Raw genomic sequence first — 22,173 nt, forward strand, 5'->3', positions numbered from 1 at the left:
ATGAAAGAATTCATTCAAGCAATCCCAAATTTCACATTCAAATTGATGGGATCTGAGATGGCAAGAACTGACCAAGAAAGGGATCTTGGAATTGTGTAAAACATTCAGTAAAAAGGTAACCTGGTGTATGGCTGCTATATTAAAAAGGGCATAATTATAATGGAATTGTAAATCATAGACTCATAGAATTGTAGAGTTGGAAGAGATCACAAGAACCATCCAGTCCAACTCCCTGGTATCAACATCTTATTTGGCTTATATAAAATCATGGTTCAATCACATATGGAATACTGTTCACTGCACCTGAAAAAGAATATTCTGTAGGTAGAAAGTGGGAAGAAAGGGTCAAACAAAATGATTAAGGGACTGCAACAACATCCTGTAAGGAATCATATAGAGTTGGAAGAGACCACAAGGGCCATCCAGTCCAACCCTCTGCTATGCAGGAAATCTCAATCAAAGCATCCCCGACAGATGGCCATCCAGCCTCTGTTTAAAGACCTCTAAGGAAGGAGACTCCACTCCACTCCAAGGGAGTTTGTTCCACTGTCGAACAGCCCTTACTGTCAGGACATTCCTCCTAATGTTCAGGTGGAATCTCTTTTCCTGGAGCTTGCATCCATTGTTCCGGGTCCTAGTCTCTGGAGCAGCAGAAAACAAGTTTGCTCCCTTCTCAATATGACATCCCTTCAAGTATTTAAACAGGGCTATCATATCACCTCTTAACCTTCTCTTCTCCAGGCTAAACATCCCCAACAACCTAAGTCGTTCCTCATAGGGCATGGTTTCCAGACCCTTCACCATTTTAGTCGTCCTCCTTTGTACATGCTCCAGTTTCTCAACATCCTTTTTGAATTGTGATGCCCAGAACTGGACACAATATTCCAGGTAGGGTCTGACCAAAGCAGAATAGAGTGGTACTATTACTTCCCTTGATCTAGTCTTAGAGCTTTATCACACTAGCGGTCAAACGGGATTTAAATGAGGATTAAACTAGAGAAAACCAGGAAATGTTGTGTGATAAACTTCAGGCATTTCCTGGTTTTCTCTAGTTTAACTCTTGTTTAAATCCCGTTTGCCCACTAGTGTGATAAAGCTCATAGACAAGAAGGTATCACGTGAAGTCTAGTGCTGTGTATGGAGAGTGCGAGTAAAATGATTTGTAATGCCCATGCTTCACAGACATCAAAACAAACACAGAAAGTACACTGAATATTAAAAAGAAGATGACCTGGTTTTCACAATTTTATAGAGCCATACAGACGTCTCTGCAGTCATCGCACATATTTAATATTGATTATTTTCTCGCTTTTAAAAAAGACCAGAATGAAACTATGGCCTGTTACAGACTGCCAAAATAAAGCTGCTTTGGGTCTCTTTGGAGGCATGCTATTTAAATGATGCATGGGTCCTAAGAGTCCGGAGGTCACGCCAAAGCCACACTCCATTCCTAAGCACTGGAGTGCAGCTTTGGTACAGCTTCCGGACTCTTAGGACCCATGCATCATTTAAACAGCATACCTCCAAAGAGACCCGAAGCAGCTTTATTTTGGCCTGTCTTTATGGGGCCTATGAAACCTCTGTGTTCTTGTGATCTCTCTTCTGCTGCATTGCTTTGCTAGTTCACAGTAACATAATAGCCTTGTAAAGATGCAAATCAAATATGAGAATTAAAATTGGAAAAAAATCCTCCAATTCATGATTTTGTTATAATTCTCTCTTTTTTTTTTACAGTGTAACAGCATTCAGGAAATGAATGTGTACTAGTGAAGTAAAAAGAGAATAAAATGTAAAACAGAAAATAAAAATGACTTTTTAAATTAATGCTTGAAATACTTCACAATGGCCATCTTTAGCACTTGTCATTATGAAGTCATCACAAATGAATGTTATGTTATGTCTTATACAGGTATTGCGACTTAAGTTGTCAAGGCAGCTGTGAGTAAAGTTATACAGGAGTATAGGTAATAAAGTATCTATACAAACAAAACAGATGGCAGGGTTAATCAGATCAATTTTTCCCCTAAAAATTGTTGGCTAAATTGGTTCAGACTGTAACTTTTATTACTCCAAGATCTGTTAAAGGGATAACATAGCAAGGCTTGTTAAGTAGAATGTATACTGGAATTTTAAAGTATAGCACTGCATACCATTTCAAAATGTATGATACAACTACTGCTCAATAAATTTGTATGTACTAACTGCTTAGGGTTGTAAAAAAAAGTGGACATTTGGGTTGTCAAGGTCTAGATGGGACACAAACAGTAGCTGGTCAGCTAGATTTGACTGGATGGGTCATAAGCAGAGTGCCGCAAACATTGTTATGATGTGTGATCAGTAGGTTATATCAAATCAGTTGGCTAATTTGGAAAGAGGCAGAAATTCTGTAGAATGAATGAAAAATCTTGCCCTAGGCCAGTGATGGCGAACCTTTTTAAGGTCACGTGCCGGGGGCAGGGCTTCTACCCCCAGGATGGGGGCTGGGTGCTGGGGCGGGGCTTCCTCTGGCTCCTCCCCTGGCCTTTCCCGGCTCCTGAGGGTCCCTCCTGGGGCCGTCAGAGGCTGGCAAAAGGGCCGTGGAGGACGGCACGCTGTCCTCCGGCCTTTGCCGGCCCGTGAGGGTCCCTTCTGGGGCCATCAGAGGCTGGCAAACAGGCCCTCACTCTTCCTTCGCTTGCTGTAAAAGGGCTCCACGGAGCCCTTTCCCGGCGAGCGAAGGCAAGCCGTGAGGAGAAGGAGGCGACTGGGCACGCGTCCCAGCCACCTCCTCCTCGGCCTTCGCTCGCCGGGAAAGGGCTCCGCAGAGCCCTTTCCCGGTGAGCGAAGGGAAGCTGGGAGGGAAGAGGTCTGGGAGGAGGAGACAGACGTGCACGTGCCTCTGTCTCCTCCTCTCAGGCGCCATTTTCTGGCTTCCTGCTGTCTCTCTGAGACAGCAGGAGGCCCGAAAATGGTAGAGAGGAGGCAGAAGGGGCACGCGCCCATTCCGCCCTCGCCCCCCGTGCCTGGCGAAATCGCGAGGCGTGCCACCCGTGGCATGCGTGCAACGGGTTCGCCATCACGGCCCTAGGCTGTAGAGTAGGCTCATCTTATTCACGGGCTTGCCATCCATGGATTTGAGCTTCCGTGGATGGCAACCCCCATTGTTTTTAATGGTGTGTGTAGCCATGTGCACATCACCTTAGCATAAGAAACATTGACTTTTTTTCTTATCCATGAGGGAGGATTGTTAACCATGGATGGAAAGGGACAAGACTGCATATAGTTCTGAGCAGACTTGGGCTCAGAATCCCCCAGCAACATGACCACTGAATTCTGGGAGTTGTAGCAGGAAAGTAGCTTTTCTAAACTCTGCCTTTAAATCTCCTAGTTCCACAAAACAAAATTTGTATTGGAATTTTTTAATGCGGTGAGCTCCTGTCACTAGTCCCAGCTTTTGCCAACCTAGAAGTTCAAAAGCATGCAAATGCAAGTAGATAAATAGGTACCACTTCAGTGAGAAGGTAACAGCGTTTGGTGCAGTCATGCTGGCCACCTGACCACTGGAGCAGTCTTTGGACAATGCTGGCTCTTTGGCTTAGTAACAGAGATTTGCACCACCCCTTACAGTGGTTATGAGTAGACATTCATGTCAAGGAGCTACCTTTACCTTATACCCTATTAACCATATCTTTCCTCCCCTTATTACTAATGGAACCCATCCTTGCAATCAGTACAAAGGAAACAAAGACTTGGGGCTGAGCCCCAATATTAGCCTGGGATTAAAGAAAATATAATCTAAAGCTACAGACCTATTTAAGGTAACTGAAAATGCAGAATTAGTTCTGATCTGCTTAGTATGGATAGATACATTGAAATAATTGTGGGGTGGCAAAAATATCATTATGCAATTTTAAAATGATAGCTTATGCTCCTTGTATTATTTCTGTTCCAATTGTACTAAGTCATAATATGTCCTTCCCTGACCTTTTGCCTCATTTTTATCTATTCAGATGTTGCCAGAGCAATTGAATTGCTAGAGAAACTACAGGAATCGGGAGAAGTACCCGGACACAAACTACAGTCACTTAAAAAAGTCCTGCAGAGCGAGTTTTGTACAGCTATCAGAGAGGTATGGAAATGAACCTCTGCTAATATTTCTGGAGTAGTAAGGATGCTATTGTTTTTAATGCAAATAGAGGGCACAAGTAATTGGAAATCCTTCTGTACCATGACAATATGTGAATATCACACTATGGTAAGAGCTATTGGCTTGTGTCCAGAACCATCACTGTAAAGGGAAAAATAAAAGACTGTAATACTGCAAGAACTGTCTGAGGTCTGTTCTGACGCTGTCTGTACCCATCCAACAAGAGATTTATTTGTCAGTTGATGCTGAGAAGCATAGAGGAGATTATTATTTGAGAAATTTCAATGCTGTAGTAATTCCCATCAGATAATAATAATATTTAAAGAGTATTAGGGACAACTCTGCCAAAAATGTACCCTACAGGGTTGTTGATTATGGCTGCAATGCTAGAGACCATAAGAGGTCTTAGAATTCACTATCTGAAAGATTTCAGAAAGGTCTGTATCAGAAATTATTTTGCTGTTGGAACTCTAATGGCAAAAGGAGGAAAGGAAGCATTCTACAGGCATGCTGGGAGAGACTGTGGCTATATGAAATCCAAAACTTCCCATTCCTCTAACACTCCTATCTTGACGGCCAGGGAAGGGGGGAATCCTGCAGCAGAGAACAAAAGAAAACACTTTCATATCTTGTGTCCTGCCTAGAGATGGGAAGGCCCGGGGGGGGGGGGGGCAGAAAAATTCAGAGAAAAGGTCCCCCCCCCCATTTCCCCCCGAAGCCTTTTTTGTTTTGTTTTTTTCTGAAAAATTGGAAAAACATTTTTAAAAAGGAAAAAAATCAATTATGGAATGTTTTATTTTAGCATGATGAATAAAAATCTTTAAGACTAGGTGTTCATATATTCTCCAAATCATTTCTAAAAACTATTTACAGTATCAGATTATTCTAATTTATCTGCACGAAATGAGGACAAGCAAATCCTAGGCTACAAACTAAAATCTCCCATGCAAGAGCAAGATGCATTTATTCCTTTTAGGGGCACTGAAAGGAATAAACTGACATATAAAAGGGATGAAATAAAGTGACATGTGAAATAAACTGCCCCACTTGTGCCTGGTTTCCTCCTCCACACATCACATATCCACCATTTATTCTAATTCCCTCCTTATCCATCCAGCCTTTAGGGTGAGGACAAATCATTGTGCCTGCTGGGATTTTGTCAGTTCTATGATATTGTTTTCTTTTACCACATACACTCGTGTATAGGTCAACCTCGTGTATTAGTCGAGGGCAGGGTTTGGGGCCAATAACCCAGATTTTAATACGACCCATGGATGAGTCGAAGGTAAAACTTAAGGGCATGTAATGGAGCTGGGAAGAGGTTTGGATAACAGACACTCCCTCCTCCTGCATCTTCCTAGCCCAGCTGCCCCCTCAGGATGCAACCAGACTGGGAAGAGGCTTGTGGAGAGAGCGTTCGCTCCTCCTGCATCTTCCCAGCCCAGCTGCTCCCTCAGGACACAACCGAGCTGAGAAGAGAAGCGTCGCTCTTCTTGTGTTTTCCCAGCCCATCTGGGAAGCAACCAGGCTGGGAAGAGGCTTGGAATGTGAATGCTCCCTTGTCCTGCTACTGCATTGACTGGTCTATAAGTCAACCCAGGTTTTTTGAGTCACCACTGTAGTATAAATTTCTTAACTTATAGCTGGGTATATATGGTATTTTTTCCTTTACATGTTTTGTTATATGTCCCTAAATGTTCCCCTCAACTTATCCATGGGTCTTTTCAGAATCTATAATTTGGGCCCAAAACCTGCCCTTGAGATCAACTTGTAGTCAAGTATATGCAGTAATATCTGTGCGTGTCACAATAGGTAGAGAACCATTTTTTCACTTTCTGATGAATTAAATACAGTCGGCCCACGCCTTACGTGGGGGATCCATTCCAGACCCCCCCCCCCGCGTAAGGCGAATTCCGCCTATGCTCAAGGCCAATTGGAAACAATGGGGCTCGTGCACAGCGGCACGGCGGCATGTGGAGCACCACAAGCATGCATGGCCATTCAATTGAATGGGACGCGCTGCCCCGCGCACTCCCTGTGGCTTGAGCATAAAGCGCGCCCGCGTATAACGCGGGTGCACTATATTGTCAATTTTTAGGTGGTTACCCAGAATATATGAATTTATATTTTTCAAATTGTAATTTATTTATTTTCCAAATATAGCTATCTCTCTATTATTGGTCCATCTGTTTATCTACCTGTATAATTCAGTTGAAGCTAAACATTAGATGACAAGCTAAATTACAGTATGCCCGCATCATACACATTATACTAAAGAAGCAGCAGTGCACACCAGAAGAAACAATGGTGCATGTGCCCATGGCACACGCGCAGCTGCTGCCACCGCCGCACACCACCACAAGCACAAGCCCCATTACTTGTAATGGGGCTCAAGCATACGTGCTTTTTCTTTTACGCAGGGAAGAGGGGTGGAACAGATCCCCTGTGTAAAAAAAGGGCACACTGTACTCTGAAAAATTATTTGAAAATGCTTTGTACCTGAAAATATTGGTTTTGTGTTGCTACTCTTTAGTGCAAATTTTATTTATTTAAGCAACTCGGGGGTACAAAAGCTATAGTGCATTGACTAAAACATTGCATTTAAAGAAGAAATCTGCTGATAACTAGAAGAAACAGCAAGCCTAGTGTTCAGCAGCTTCACATGCAACTGTTTTCCTTCTATTTTAAATAGAATATTGTTCTTATCTTGTAAACAATGGCACTTGCTATGCTTTGCAAAATGTACTCATGAAGAAGGCTTTTAATTTATCTTTATATGGTACAAATTGGTGTTTGTATCATGAAGAGACACTTTAATATCTCTGGAACACTGTTAGAAACATTTTATATTCATCTGTCAAAAGTATTCTGGATAGCAGCCAGCATGTAGTCAATTCTTTGTAGCAGGTGCAGAATCCAGGAAACAAGAAAATTGCTTAGACTCTGATTCTCTATCACCTGAATGAGCTAAAAGCTATTTGACAAGATAGTGTATAATAGCCACACATAGAAAAGCTCTTATGGAGTATTATTTAGTGAAAGATTAGTACTTTATATGTTAGTAGCAAGAAAATAAAGTGCAATTATCAATGCAATCCTATTCTTGTCTGTTAGACAGCCAGTCCCATTGATTTCAAAGGGGCTTATTCCCAAGAAAGTAGATATAGGACTGCAACCTGCCAAAGCAATCCCTTGGAAAGGAAAATGAGTCTGTGGCAGAGGAATTCTCTCTTCATAAACTGTGCCCTCATGCAGCCAGGTTGGAAAAGTGAAATACATTTTCCCTTCTTCTTTTTTTCTCCAGTGGATTTTTGTAAGCTGGTTGCAGCTGGGTAATCTCCACAATTGTGGCTTCACTTCCAAAGCAATAGAAAATACAGTACTTTCTTCTCCTACTATAAAAGCAAGGAAAAAATTGCTAAATATGTTCTACCCTCATTGGATATAATAATGGTATTTGGCAGCTGGAAGAAATTGTGGTTCATGTCTACTTTTAGTATGATACATTTTCCATAGTGGAAATAGGGCCACCAACCAGAATTTCTGCCTTATGACAAATTTCAGGGGGGAAATGTATTATTTTCCTTTGCAACTGGTACTTGCCCAGCATTGCTACTAGAAAACTCTGAATAGCATGAATCAGAACTTTGAAGAATGATTGCATTTTCATGCCTCAGCCTGTTCTCCTTAATTGCAAATTACATGAGTGGGCCAGGCAACCCAAGATTTAGTGAAGGAGAAGCTTTGTTAAGCCTATTTTCAGTTACAACATCCTGATGACTTCACTGCAGGAGCTCTAAAATGACTGCTACTGTTACATTTTATCTTGTGATTTCAGAGATAATCACAAATGTAACACCCCAGAATCCAGAGTCACATCAAAGAACTGATGTTTAATCAGAGCTCCCTTATTGATTTTAAGATTTCAAAAGAAAATCAATTGTTGATGGGAGGGGAAGGCAGGCACATGCTTTCAGCTGTGCTCAGATTGCTTAGCTGACCCCTGGGAGAGGAGAAAACTAATGAAAATACTAGTACAAAAAGCTGGACTAGCTAATGATAAAATATTGACATGTTTCCCTTGTCAGCCCCTTAAATACACTCCTGGTACTTTGTATCTGAATACTTTCTAATAAATAATCCCCATTTGGAGAGGATACTTCAGTTTAGATATTCCCACAATTAGTTATCCTTATGTAAATGTTGTTTGTTATATAAGGTTTGTTTATGTGCTCTGCCAGCTTGTTTTGGAGATAGTTAGACATTTCTGCTTAGTCATGCAGTACTATATAGTTAGTCTTATATAATTTTTGGGAGAAGCACTTGGTGCTGTTCATCTTTCTCCACTGTTGAGGAAAACACGATATTGCAGTTTACTGTGACGATGGCCTCCATCATTCTGCATATTTGCATTCCTGCTCATTGACACAGTCCACTGGGAACCTCCTGAACAAAGACAATTAAAATGAAGATGTGTAGTGAACATAGCAGCTTTTCTGTTGGAAAGATTAGGATCCTTCTTGTTATCAGCCACTGAAGCCATTTCAGACACACACACACACACACACACACACATATATATATATATATATATAAAATCTCACATTCCATTCATTTTGTAATTATGTGATTTCATATTTACTAAAAAGTAAAATAAAAATATATCAAACATATATTAAATAGTTAAAGCTAACATAGGGGCTTAACAGACGGGCAGCTCCAGGCCACCCATCTTGGCTCTGAGTCGGTGCTGCAGCAGCCACACGCTGCAAAAAGAAGCAGCTTTTTTTTTTGTGGCGCCACAAACAGGAAAGAGCACCACCAAGATGCCACTTCCTGCCAGTGACATCTGGACACTGAGCTGCGCTTGTGTCATCATGGTGGCCCCTGTGTGGACATGATGGCACCACCATTACAAACTAGGATTTGGGAGCATGCAGATGCTGCGTGCTACCGAACCCTAGTTTCGGCCCAAGTATGGCACTTCCCACATGTCTGTACTGGGCCATAGTTGTACAGCTGAAGTAAATGTTGCTCACTTAACTTGGCATCAATTCTGCATGAGAGGGCTAGGCAAAATATGGTCAGTAATTTTTACAGGGCCTCAAGAGTTTTTACCGTGCAACCTCCAGAATTGAGTGAGATGAAAAATGTTTTCCCCAAATGGCCAGTAATACTCCCAGTGTAGTGGTTTGAGTGTTGAACTACACTCAGTTCCCCACTTGACTATGAAAACCTATTGGGTGCCTTTGAGCAAGTCACAGACAATGACAAAGTTGTGATCAAAAAGAAAGCATGTTTTAGCTTTAAATTGTTGCTGCCAGTAATTCAGGTTTAGGAGAAGCATTTCAGCCTTTCAAAACAGGACAAAATGCATACACAAGATAGGAAATTACCAAGCAGTGCTTGCATAGGATAGAGGTTATGGCTCTCTGTTTGAGCCCCAGAGGGGCAGAGTAGAATCCCCGGAGGGCTGGATTCAGACTTTAGGGATGGGCTCCCCACCTCTGCTTTTCCAACATGCTTATCATCTTCTAGCCCTCTTCAGGTCTTACTTGTGTGAATGGGTATACACCATTGCACTACTGGCTTTTCTGACACCCCTGTGTCTGATGTCCATGCCTTAGATGTGAATATTTAAAGTAAGGAAAGCCAGTGAGTATAGGCTTTTTGAGACCTGGAATCCTGATTTCCCAACAGCACAAACATGATAACATGGAAAGTAACATGGAAAGTTGGGATCAGTGGCAGCAATTGTCATTGGGCAATTGAATCCATTCTGGGTTTTAATTTGAACTTCAAAGGTATGAACACAACCCTCCAAATAGGGTCTGAACATTAGATAACTCCTTTAAAGGCTGGAGTAAAAGTATAGAACCAGTCTGCTAACATAGGAGCCTCTGCTGGCTGGGCTCTGCCTCATATCCTGACACTTCCCAAATTGCTTTTTCCTATAGAGAAAGTGGTTTTGCTAATCATTGAAATGTCCAGTAATAATGTATTTATATGACCTATTAATACATACTAATTGTAATTTTTAAGCTTATTGGCCCACATTCACAGAAGCAAACCCATAAGTTGGCTATGTGTAACTTTGATTACATCAAGGCTAATGCTTCACCCTGGTGATATGAAAAAGTAGAACAGCTCATTAATGTATTCTTCCCAGGGTTGGATTATCACTGGTTCAGTTGAAGCAATTGCTCCAGGCCCCTTCATAGGATAAGAGCCCGTGTTAAAGGGGAAAGGCACAGTTTGCTTCTTTTTCTTCCCCACTCACTTCTTGATACACACACCGCCCATGTGTTTTTGTGATCAGCACATTTTGTGAAATACTTGAGTAACCAAGTAACACTGTATACATTCAGGTTGTTAAGTTTCATTAAAATTGCAAGGCTAAAAATGGGTTGGAATATGAAGAGGTTTCTGTTGTGTTTTGTTTCTGGCACTATTTAATTCACGCATGTGCACAAAAGGGTCCTTATTTGGGGAACTGCTCCAGGGACTCCATGGTCTTAATCTAGCCTTAGTTCTTCCATTTCTCAGAGCAATTTTAGATCAGCTGTGCACATTCTCAGTGGTATATGGTATTGTCATGTAAAGTGTCTATGAAATACTGGCAAACTGTATGACCTACTGTGGCACCTATAGCATGAAGAAATCATCATATGTACTGTAGATCATTTGTACTTGAGAAATAAATATGTAGCCTGAGAGTCATTGTGGTGTAGTGTTTTGAGCATTAAACTATTATTATTATTATTATTATTATTATTATTATTATTATTAACCTTTATTTATAAAGTGCTGTAAATTTACACAGCGCTGTACATACAATCTTTTTAATTGGACGGTTCCCTGCCCTAAGGCTTACAATCTAAAAAGACACGACACAAAAGGAGAAGGGGATGAGGGCCAACAGTTCTTCTCTACCTCTGAGTCCTGGATCAGGGGAGATGGACTGGAGGGAGGACATAGCAATACAGGAAATGACTCTGAAGACCAAGGTCTAAATTCCTGTTTAAGCATAGAGGCCTACTGGGTGACTTGGGGCAAGTCACACTCTCTCAGCCTTAGAGGAAAGCAAAGGCAAACCCCCTCTGAAGAAATCTTGCCAAGAAAACCCTGTGATAGGGTCAGCATAATTTAGAAATGACTTTGAAGGCACACAATAACATTGAAGACTATGGGTGTACATTTTCTGTTACTTTGTTCTTGTATTAAAAATGAAGAATTTCATAAATTTTCAGTCACCCCAGACACAAGATTATGGATCCTATTTGCGCATGTTACAATGATTCCTTTGGGGGTGGGGTGTGGACTGGAACTATCTTGTTAAAAAAGGTTTTCTGCTTATAAAAGATTCACAAAATGTCCCCAAATGTTAACAGTCTTGCAGTGGTTGACCATGTTTCCAAAAGCGTGTCTCAGTGTCACAAGAAAACATTACTCATTGAGGACTAGAAATATTACAAATGTTGTTTATGTCTCTAACGTAGCCTTGACTTGCCGCAGGCCACACTCTGATGAAGGAGAACCTTGAATCAGCTCTGACCTGTTTTACCTCATAACTAATTAGCACTTAAAGAGATTTCCATGTGAAAGTCTCTATAAGCTCATCTGTCTTCCTCCTACCTCACTTATGGTGCCATACCATGCATGGCTGTTTAGCATCTAATCACACAGCTGAATGAATTTTGCTTCCAAGTAACTATAGAATAGCCTTATGCATAATGTAGCCTTTATGCATAATGAAATCACAGGGCAAACTGCATATCTGACATGGGAATTATTAGTTATGTATTAGTTATATTTGTATTTTGACTTTCCTTCAAGAGCATCATTTGTGATTCAAAGGATCATGTGCAGTTTTTGCTTTTCCACTTTATCTGCCCAGAAACCCCGAAAGAAAGGAGATCATCAAACAGGGGAAAGCCAGGAGTAAAAGGCATGCTCCCAGCATAATTGTGTGATCATGCTGAAGATTTTCAGATTACGTCATGCTCATTCAGGACTTATCCCATGAAGATCCAGGAATGCTCCAGCAACAAACCATTCCCCATGAATGGCTTGTTGCTGGAGCATTCCGGCTTTCTCCCCCCAACTGATAATATCCAAAGTGACTGGATCACCCATTGGGTTTCACAACTCAGTAGGGAGTAGACCTTGGATTACTGATCTCCCAGGCTAGCCTTCTATACCACACTGGTTCACTGATATGGGAGACACACCGAGACTGTTATAGATAGGAGGATGTTCTGTTTCTAGCCAATTAAATATCTTAAACTAGAGTTCCTATTTTTAGAACTATTTAGTGGAACCTCTGTTGAATCCAACCATTTTTTAAAGACATATAACTCCTAAAATAGAATTCAGAATGAAATATGACATGTGTTAGATTTTCTCCCTGCACTGTGGTAAAAGCAGTCTAATTTCTTCTTTTTCTGAAAGAAATGTTAGCTGGCTTTTATATTTTTCATACATTCTTGTCATATATTTGGCAATTAAATATGCCAGTTTCACAGCAAGCTAAATGAGTTCGTTTCAGGATGGGGATTGTTAATGAGTCATCATCCTCCATTCCATGAGGCAAAATGACACACAGCTTTACTGCATGGCCTCTAATTGTTCTGACAGCTGGCACAATGATGCAGATGTTTGTCTTGCAGGGAACCTGCTAACACTATCCTGGTACAAATGCATGAATTCTTTCAGATTCATAAAACAGTATCGTTTTAACACTCTTAGTGGCATAAAATGACTAGTTTTATAGTTGTTCAAACTGATAGCAGAAACTGCTTCATTCTGAACATTGGCCCGTTAGTTGAATATTGTCTTCCCTGACTGATAGAAGCTCCCTGGAGTCTCATAGAGTATACTTTCCCATCAGCAACTATCTGATTCCTTTAGGAGATGTCAGGCATGCATGCTGTATATGCGGTGCATCCTTCAACAGTGGTCTTCTTCATGTTTGGTTGATTGGCTTTTTTTATTTGCTTTTAGAAATCTGTATACCATTATTAAATAGAAATTTCCACCACATGTTACATAAAAAAAAGAAAATATAAACAAAATTAGGACTTAGGTGGAACAATTGGAACAATCACAAAACAAACATTTTTTGAACTATATAAGAACAAGTGACAGAGCTAAAGATAAGTAAAAGACCTAAAAAGACCACAAAAGACCCAAAAAAGTTGTTGTACATTGCCAAAAAATCAACAGTGAAGTGTGCATTACAGTCTGATAAATCTTACATGTATTATGTTGAGGAAGGTTAGACTGCTTAGTACTTAAAACCCCTAGAAGGTCTTCAACAGAAAGTTTTAACATACAGATTAGGCACATAAATCATACCATCTTTGTGCATTTCAAATATCTGAATAAAAGCTGTTAGGTAAGAAGGAGAGTAATTTCTCTGCATATCGGCTGGCATTATGAGCATGCCTTATTCTTAGCCTGTTGGTCCCACTGTTACCATATGTTCTATTCCAGCTATCTATTCCTCTATTTCAGGTAGAGACCTTACCTAGACCTTCTGCCAGAGGTCTTTTTAACTGGAGTTGCCAGGAGATGAATGGGTTTATCTTGCATGCCAAGCATATGCTTTATTACTGAACTGCAGTTCATTAGCTATGACAGAAAGGACTGTAGTGCTGTTTTTTTTCTTCCACCTTTTCCCTTATGCTATAATTTCTTGTTCTCACAAGAGGATTTTCATTTACATTTTATAAAAAGGGCTGTTGCTCCTAGTGCTTATTATGAAAAACGTAGCATTATTTTCTGTTATTACATAAACTATAGCATAAATAATAACATAAACACTGCACACACTTTTGCATGTATTTAATCAGTGATACACATTTAATCAGTGGTTATGCTGACTGTTTCTAATCACATGTAAATATTGAATCAGTAGTTTATATAAATCATGGAACAACCTGTAAGCCTCCAGCTTGGCCAATAAGCAAGCAGCTTAGTTGATCCCATGATTGTTGCCTCTTTTCATTGTGTTCATGCATGTATGCACAGAGTCACATGTTGTCTTAGCAAATAAACTTTGACTTTGAAATTGTTTTATTATGCAAATTATAATTTATGATAATTGCAATGCTTAATTAAGTCATTAACATTCCTGTTATTAAACTCCAATTTAATTCTGATGGGGTTGATAACCCTAAATGGTTATGTACATCTTTGTATTGGCACATTCTTATCTGTCATGTCTAGGATCAAGTTTTTCTGCGTTTCTGGTTTCAGCAAATAGCACATATTGAAAAGCGCTATGGATGCATCACAAAAAGATCTGGATGTTTTTCATAATCTGGCCAATAATACAGGGAGCGAATCTAAACTGAATTCCTACATCAGACTTTTATAATATAAATCGCCACATATTAAGCCACATATTAATTGTGCAACAAAGTCCTTGTATTGGGCAACTGAATGCACACCCAAATGCATGCCAAAATCTGCAACCAAATACACATATGCATCCTCATGTGTGCATCTGCATGTGCATTTGCAGACACAATGGTACCACATGTTCAACTCCATTTCCTCAACCTTGAACTGAATGTTGACAGTCCAACTTTTTCCATGGGGAACTTGCGCACATGTAAAATACCATCAGAATTCCAGCCATTGTCATTCTTAATAGCTGCGGCTACTTCAGACAGAGCCACAAGAACTCATTAGTCAAAGGTCCTTCATACCCACAGATCAGAATCATGCATTCAACCATCCATGACTTGAAAATATCCCCCCCATAAAAAAAAAATTTCAAAAAGCAAAGCTTGTTTTTGCTATTTTATATAAGGGACACAATTTTACTATGTTGTTGTATTTAATGGGACTTGATCTACATATTTTGGTATCTATAAAGGGTCCTGGAACCAAACCCCAGCAAATGTCCAAGGGCCCCTTTTATAGTACACAAGTTATGACCACTCATTCTGCCAACAGCTTTTGGTCATGACAGCAAAATGGAATTTCTTTATTTACAGGCAATAGACCTGGAAATACCTGACTTTGTTATAAATAAATGGGCCCTCCACATTTGCTATGGTTAGGGACACAGAACCCCCATGAAAATGGGAAAAAATTCAAAAAACAAAAACAAACCACCAATATTTTTTTCTTAACCTGAGATAACACATTTTTTGGAATTCTTAGGTCCTCCAGCACAATTCTTTGGTCAATATATGCTGGTCATTGACCATAGAAGTGCACTGGAGGACCAACAAATGCCTAGACATGTTCTCTCTAGGAATCTCTAGGCCCTCCAGTGCAGCTGCTGCCAAATGTTGGCACCATAGAGTTGTGCTGGAGGACCAAGCAATTTCTAGGTAGAGCATATTAATCAAATCCACAAATAATGAGAGCCGCAAAGCCACAAATGTAGAGGGCTGACTGTAGTAGATGAAAACTTGTCTTTATAGCCTGTGCGTAAGTTCCCCCAAGGTATCCAGCTGTGCACTATTGAAACAGAATGGAGGACTAGTTTATTTATTGATCTGAACTCACAGAACTGATCCTATGCTTTTATGCTTTTCCTTCTCTAAAGTCCATAAGGAGAATACATATTCCTGGATTTTAGACACTGACTATTTTCAGAGTACTCACTGTCAACACATCACAATTTGATACAAATTCAGAAGTATATTTTTGACTATAGCCTTGACTTTCCCCAGTTCTGAACTGTTACAGTAAACTTGCAAAAGTCTAATCATAGTTGACAAATTTCATTAACTATTAGTTATTTAAGTCCATTAATTAGTTATTTTCCTAGCATTTCCTCCATTCTTTTTTTCCTATCAAAACAAAACAAACCCAAGAAGGAAAAGACAGAACAGATGGACAATGTCTTTTGATTGGTAGCACTAAGAGTCCTCTGTCTAGATGAAGCACTTATTTTTTTTTTCAAAGACAAAGATTCAACCAGCATTTCTAAAAGTGAAATTGACCGTGTTAATGATATGGTAAAATATAATCCCTAAGAAATTATTGTTGGGCAATTGTTGGCTATCTGTTTTAGAGATGTGTGTGGCATTAAACAGATTGCTGTACTGCTTCTCTGTCATTCATCTTGTATCCTTTTCTCAGATGTTTGAAGTGTAAACTCCAGTGCTAGATGTGCTTATGACTTTTCTAAAACAAGGTAGCTAGTAGCTGGCCATGAGTAATGCTCTTTTTTAATCCCAAGCGGCTTTAGTAGATGTCTAGTTTCTTTGATTAAAAGAAGCTGAAGTTCTGCAAAACAATGAGTAAAGGAAAACAACTACAAGGGACAGACTCTTTCACTGTATGGTACAATATATACTGTATTTCACGGACTGTATGTATTCCAGGGACTGAAGTTGGATACAGTTTATGTGCTCGGCCATGATAATACATTTCATTAACTTGTGCATGTTAAGCAACAACACCTGTGATAAGCAGCTTTATTTTTCCTAGTAATGACTGTAATACAAAGAGCTGGTTTTGAGTACATAAAATCTTGTATGTGCACACCTTCATATCCCCTTCATTTTCAGTCCCCACTTCCAACTCTGTTTGTGGAGGCCAATCTAGAAACTCACCTGAATTTCAAAGGTATTTAACATATGCATGAAACTGCTAGGAGAGGTCATTCAGAGTTTTGGGGTGAGGTGACCTCAATATGAAGATGAAACCCAATTCTACTACTCCTTTCCACCTCAATCCAAGGAGACTGTCCTGGTCTTAAACCAGTATCTGGCATCAATAATGGACTGGATGAGGGCAAACAAATTGAAATTTAATTGAGACAAGACAGATGTGCTCCTGGTCAGTCAGAAGGCAGATCAGAAAATAGGGATCCTGTGAAGACACACATTCACAGTTTGGGGTATTCCTGGACTTGGGTCTGAACCTGGAGGCCCAAGTCTCTGCAATGACCAGGAGTGCTTTTGCACATTTAAAACTTGTAGCTGCACCCATACCTTGAAATGCCGGATTTGGACTCAGTGGTACATGCCTTGGTTACATCCCATTTGGACTACTATAACAGACTCTACTTGGGGCTGCCTTTGAAGAGTATTTGGAAACTTCAGCTGGTGCAAAGAGCTGCAGCCAAGTTGTTAAAGGGCAAGTTACAGAGATCACACAATGCCCTTCTTGAAACAGCTCCGTTGGCTTCCAGTTCATTTCCAGGCACAATTCAAAGTGCTGATTATGACCTATAAAGCCCTATATGGCTCATGTCCAGGCTATTTGACAGATCATATCTCCATGTATGAACTGGCCTGGGCTCTGCAATCCTTGGGAGAGACCCTTCTCTCTATCCCACCAACATCACAAGCACAGTTGGTGGGGACACAAGAGAGGGCCTTTTTCATTGCTGCCCTTAGACTGTGGAACTCCCTGCCCAGGGAAACCAGAATGGCACTTTTATTGTTATCCTTCTGCCGGTAGGCTAAGACCTACTTGTTTAGACAGGCTTTTAAAACAGAAGGTTTTTAAAGCATGGGATGGCATATTGTATTTTTAACATTTTAATCTTTTTAATTGTTTTATTCTTTTACTATGTAACTTGTTTTAATATTGTAATAAATTAATTCTATTTTAATGTACTATTTTGTAAGTTTTTAATTGTACTATTTTTTTTAATACTGAGAGCCACCCTGAATCCCAGTTTAGGAAAAAGGGTGGGATAATAATGATGGTGGTGGTGGTGGTGGTAGTTGGCTGTTGTTTCAGGGGGGAAATCCAACTACCCCTGCAGAATTCACTACTTGGGAACCAATAAAATATGCTAGCCAGTTAAACCATTATACACCTACATTTTATAGATCCAGTAGGCATTTTCCTGAGTTCTCCAGGCTAGTTCAGTACCTTCTTTGATTGTCCCCCTTTTTAGGTGCTAGGCAGATGATGACTGAGAATGTGACCCTACGTGTTAGTCCCAGTCAGATACCTCCTTTATGTAGAGACTGCAGCTGGTTGGAGGGGATCCATGGCAAAGCCATCATTGTATCTAAAGTTCTGCTTGACTAATGGTGGCCAGAATCTTGGGCCTGTTACAGACAGCCAAAATAAAGCTACTTCGAGTCACAGTGGAGGTATGGTGTTTCAATGATGCATGCGTCCTAAGAGTCCAGAAGTCGCACCAAAGCCACGCTCCAGCCCTAAGGACTGGAGCGTGGCTTTGGTGTGGCTTCTGGACTCTTAGGACGCATGCATCATTGAAACACACTACCTCCACTGTGACTCGAAGCAGCTTTATTTTGGCTGTCTGTAACAGGCCTTGGTGTTGTTTTTTTCTGCAATCCTATCTTGGAGTTCTTGGTTTCTTTAATTTTCCTTGAGGAAAAGTGGCACTGCCAAAATTTCTTAAAACCTTTTCTCTTTTCCTCTGTTTGCCACTGATACCACCAATTATGTAACGGAGAGACTCAAACTCATGACTCCCTTGTGTGTCTCCTGCATTATAACGCTCTCTTGATGCCAGATCCTTCGGTTACAAATTTTCCCCAGCTTAGCACCAACTACTCTCTGACTGCCGCACACCCACTATGTAGTGTGTCACCAACCTAAAAGACTTAATGTTGGTAGCATTTTTAAAGTACTTCTGAAATCACTCCAGACAGCTGCTTGTTGAAACAAAGTAATAGATTTATTTATAAGTCAGACTGAGTACAGTATCTCTTTTAGTGGATGGTGTTCACATTGGATACGGTGTTTAAATACTTTGTTACACAGTTTGACATTTCATTTAGCTTGTCTTTGTAATTTTTTTCCTTATTACTTTATATCCTTTCCAGTAAACTGTGACTTCCCTAATCACCTTAATTAAACTCTCACACTTGAACTCTCTTAGTTCCAACTGCGACTCAAGCACTTATAGTAATTTCCACCACCTTTATCAGAAAAATCCTTGGGATTTTTCTGGACACCCTTTACCAAGGACTCTCCTAGTCCTTAACCTGGGTACTCAGAACCCCTATCCAGTTGCTCCTCTCAGTAGTATACCTCAGCCATCTTGGCTGTTAAAACCCCTCAGGGTCTAATAAACCTTGAACAACTCAGAACTCTGTTGCTATCTAACTTACACATGCACCTCTCTTCCTATTTATACTTGCTCCTGGGAGTAGCCTCCACCTTTTCTTGGCTAAGCTCCCATTGGCTGTTGCCAGTCTCCACAATAATCTTTTACATTATATAAACATGGACATTTTTCACTTGGACTAAAGATTCAAGTGAGAGCAATTATACTTGATTATTTATCACACCAGCATGTCATGGTGCATTAAATTAATTGTGAAACTGCTGAGACCTGGGCATCAAGGCTCAGATTGGAGTCCAGGAGGACACCCAAGCTGCAAGCCTGAGATTTCAGGGGGAGTGTAACCCCATCCAACACAGACAGTGTCCCTGTTCCCTGACCTGCCTTACAACTGACCAGGAGCATCTCTGCCTTGTGTGTCTCCTGCATCCAAATTAAACTTCAATTTGTTTATCCTCATCCAGTCCATTACTGACAGTAGACACTGGTTCAGTACAGAAAAAGCATCCTTGGAGTCAGGTGGAAAGGAGAGATACAGTTGGGTGTCATCCATACATTGATGATACCGCACCCCAAAGCTCCAGATTACCTCTCCAAGCAGTTTCATATAGATGTGAAATAACATGGGAGACAACACAGAACCCTGTGGGACTCCATAGGCCAGTGGCCAAGTAGTCAAACAGGAGTCTCCCAACACCACCTTTGGGGTCTGCCCCTCCAAGAAAGATAGAACCACTCCATAACAGTGTCCACAAGTCCCATCCCAGAAAGACAGGTCAAAAGCATACCATGGTCAATGGTATCAAAAGCCACTGAGAGATCTAGCAGGACCAACAGGGACACACTCCCCCTGCTCAATTCTCTGCATAGGTCATCCAACAAGGCAACCAAAGTTGTCTCCATGCCATAGCCAGGTCTGAAACCAGATGGAAACACTGAGCTTTGGAAGGCATTATAAAATGTTTCACAATGTTGCATTTATATACTGTACTCTGATTTTAAAGTAAGATGCAGAAGCAAAATTTCATGTGCATGCAAAGTGTTTTTATCCATTATTAGATGGCAATGGCTCTTTCTGAGACATCTGATAGGATTTTTAGGAAGACTATTAAACCTTTCGTTGCTTAAATTAATATTGTGTATCATTTGTAGAGATATAATATCCACTACTCCCAGATTACAGTCAAACATTTTCAATGATTTGATTTTTACATGTCAATGGATAAAGAAATTAAACACAGATGGACATTTACTCCAGTCTTCAGTCTTTCACACAGTGACAGATTTTTCTCTCAAGGTTACTATGCCAGGAGATGGCAGATGTGGGTTGGTGGTAGGTAGAATGCTGAGGGCAATTTGGTATATATTTATTTAATTTTAAAACTGTGTCTGTTTTAAAAGGCTTTGATTTATGAGGCAGCAATTCAGGTTAGAGACATCAACGTGCAGCAGATGGCCATGAGGTCAGAGCAGATTTCATCCACCTGGACACAATAGCGCATCCTTCACTGCAGGTCTAGTCTGTTAGCCAAGTAACAGCATTCTAACCTGATAAACTTGTAAAGGATCCTAATGTCCTTGAATGGAAGGATGCCTTTGCACTTGGCTGCAATGTGAACATAATGCTGAACTAGTTGGGTCTGTGCTCTGATCCAGCAGAGTTCTTCTTATGTTCTTATTCCCTGCTTACTTTTAAGCAACAGAGTGATTTGAGAAAAAGACAGGACTGCATCCAAAATGAAAACCATTAAAAATATCCATAGCAGAACATATGCTCTCACCCCTGTTAAAGTGACCCACAAAAAATGGACAGCTGCTTTTATATTTCTTCCATCAAAGCTAGTTTCCAGCAGCCTTAGTATCTTACTGTCAACCCTGCATGAGCTGCTTCCTCAGTGAATCTGGAAGCTAAGTTATATATTTTTGAATCTTTGATATAAAATACATACATGCTTACTCACATGTACAGATGTAAATTTAGAAAAAATGGCTTTCAGTATTGCAGTTTGGATATATAACAGCTCTGCATTCAGGAAGACTGTGTTGTCTTACTTTAAAAAAACTCTGCATAAATGCCCCCTCAGTTCACCTTAACAGCCAGCAGCCAAATCTGGTGATCAAGACACAAGGAGGATGAAGCTTCCAGTCCCTTCCTGCCAGTGAGAGAAGCTGAGACAAGGACTTGCAACAAGGCTCCTCCTTCAGATTGTTGCAGCCTGTACATCTGCTCATTCTTCTCTCCAGATATTAATGATTGATGGGCAACTCTCTCTCTCTCTACTCTCTTTTCATATGGTTCTTTATCTTTAAATAGGACTTGCATTAGACAGCTCTAGGGCCATCCCAAAATGTTTTGCTGGCAAAGATGCAGTAACAAATGGCAACTCTGCTTCCAGTCAAGTTTTATAATACACAAGGCTGGTCAAGTTATCTTGACATCTAAGCAAGAAACTCCTGAAAGTCCCTCTCCTTTAATCTGGCATTTAAAAATAAATGAAAATGGAGTGGATAGCAAGTCACTCTCCTTTCATGACACCCAAAGTAATCTGCCTGGAGCTGCACTCTAATAGCAGAACCAATTGTGAACAGACCTTCAAACCAAGATAGGTATCTGCAAATGTAGGACTATCCTTTGACTGCCTTTCAAATAGGCAACAGTCTTCTATAAAGTAGACACATGGAAGCCTGTGCAACCTCAACACTTGTCATGGTAAAGCATTACCAAATGTTGCTAAAGTCACTATTTCCCTATGGAATAAATTAACTTGTCAGTTAAATAACTTGTCCATTAATTTGTCAGTTAATTTCAGTGGCTAAAACCCTCAGTCAAGATCCTGCATAGGAAATGTAGGGGCTCTACAGATTGGCAGGAAGGGGCAGCAAGATGCTGCCCCTTTCTACCCTGGAAGCAAGCTGCGGCATCCACATGCTGCGGCCTGCGCACCGAGCAAAAAGAAGCCCCAAAAAGGGCTTCTTTTTGCACTGTAGAAGGGGGGCCATAACCACCGTGGCATGATGTTAT

At 40.5% G+C, this 22,173-nt stretch overlaps 1 protein-coding gene across 2 annotated transcripts in view; it reads left to right on the forward strand.

The window, feature by feature from the left end:
• The window catches only part of LOC149312142 (protein lin-7 homolog A-like), a 59,921-nt gene that overhangs the window by 20,873 nt on the left and 16,875 nt on the right, over nucleotides 1–22,173 (forward strand). For both annotated transcript variants that reach the window (XM_089524035.1, XM_089524034.1), the window contains exon 2: nucleotides 3,990–4,108. In XM_089524035.1, coding sequence (XP_089380161.1) covers nucleotides 3,990–4,108 — 119 coding nt within the window. The remainder of the gene's footprint in view (nucleotides 1–3,989; nucleotides 4,109–22,173) is intronic.

This window comes from Sceloporus occidentalis, unplaced genomic scaffold (genome assembly GCF_023333645.1).
Source record: "Sceloporus occidentalis isolate IW3139 unplaced genomic scaffold, rSceOcc1.0.p SCAF_5, whole genome shotgun sequence".
Lineage (NCBI taxonomy): Eukaryota > Metazoa > Chordata > Lepidosauria > Squamata > Phrynosomatidae > Sceloporus > Sceloporus occidentalis.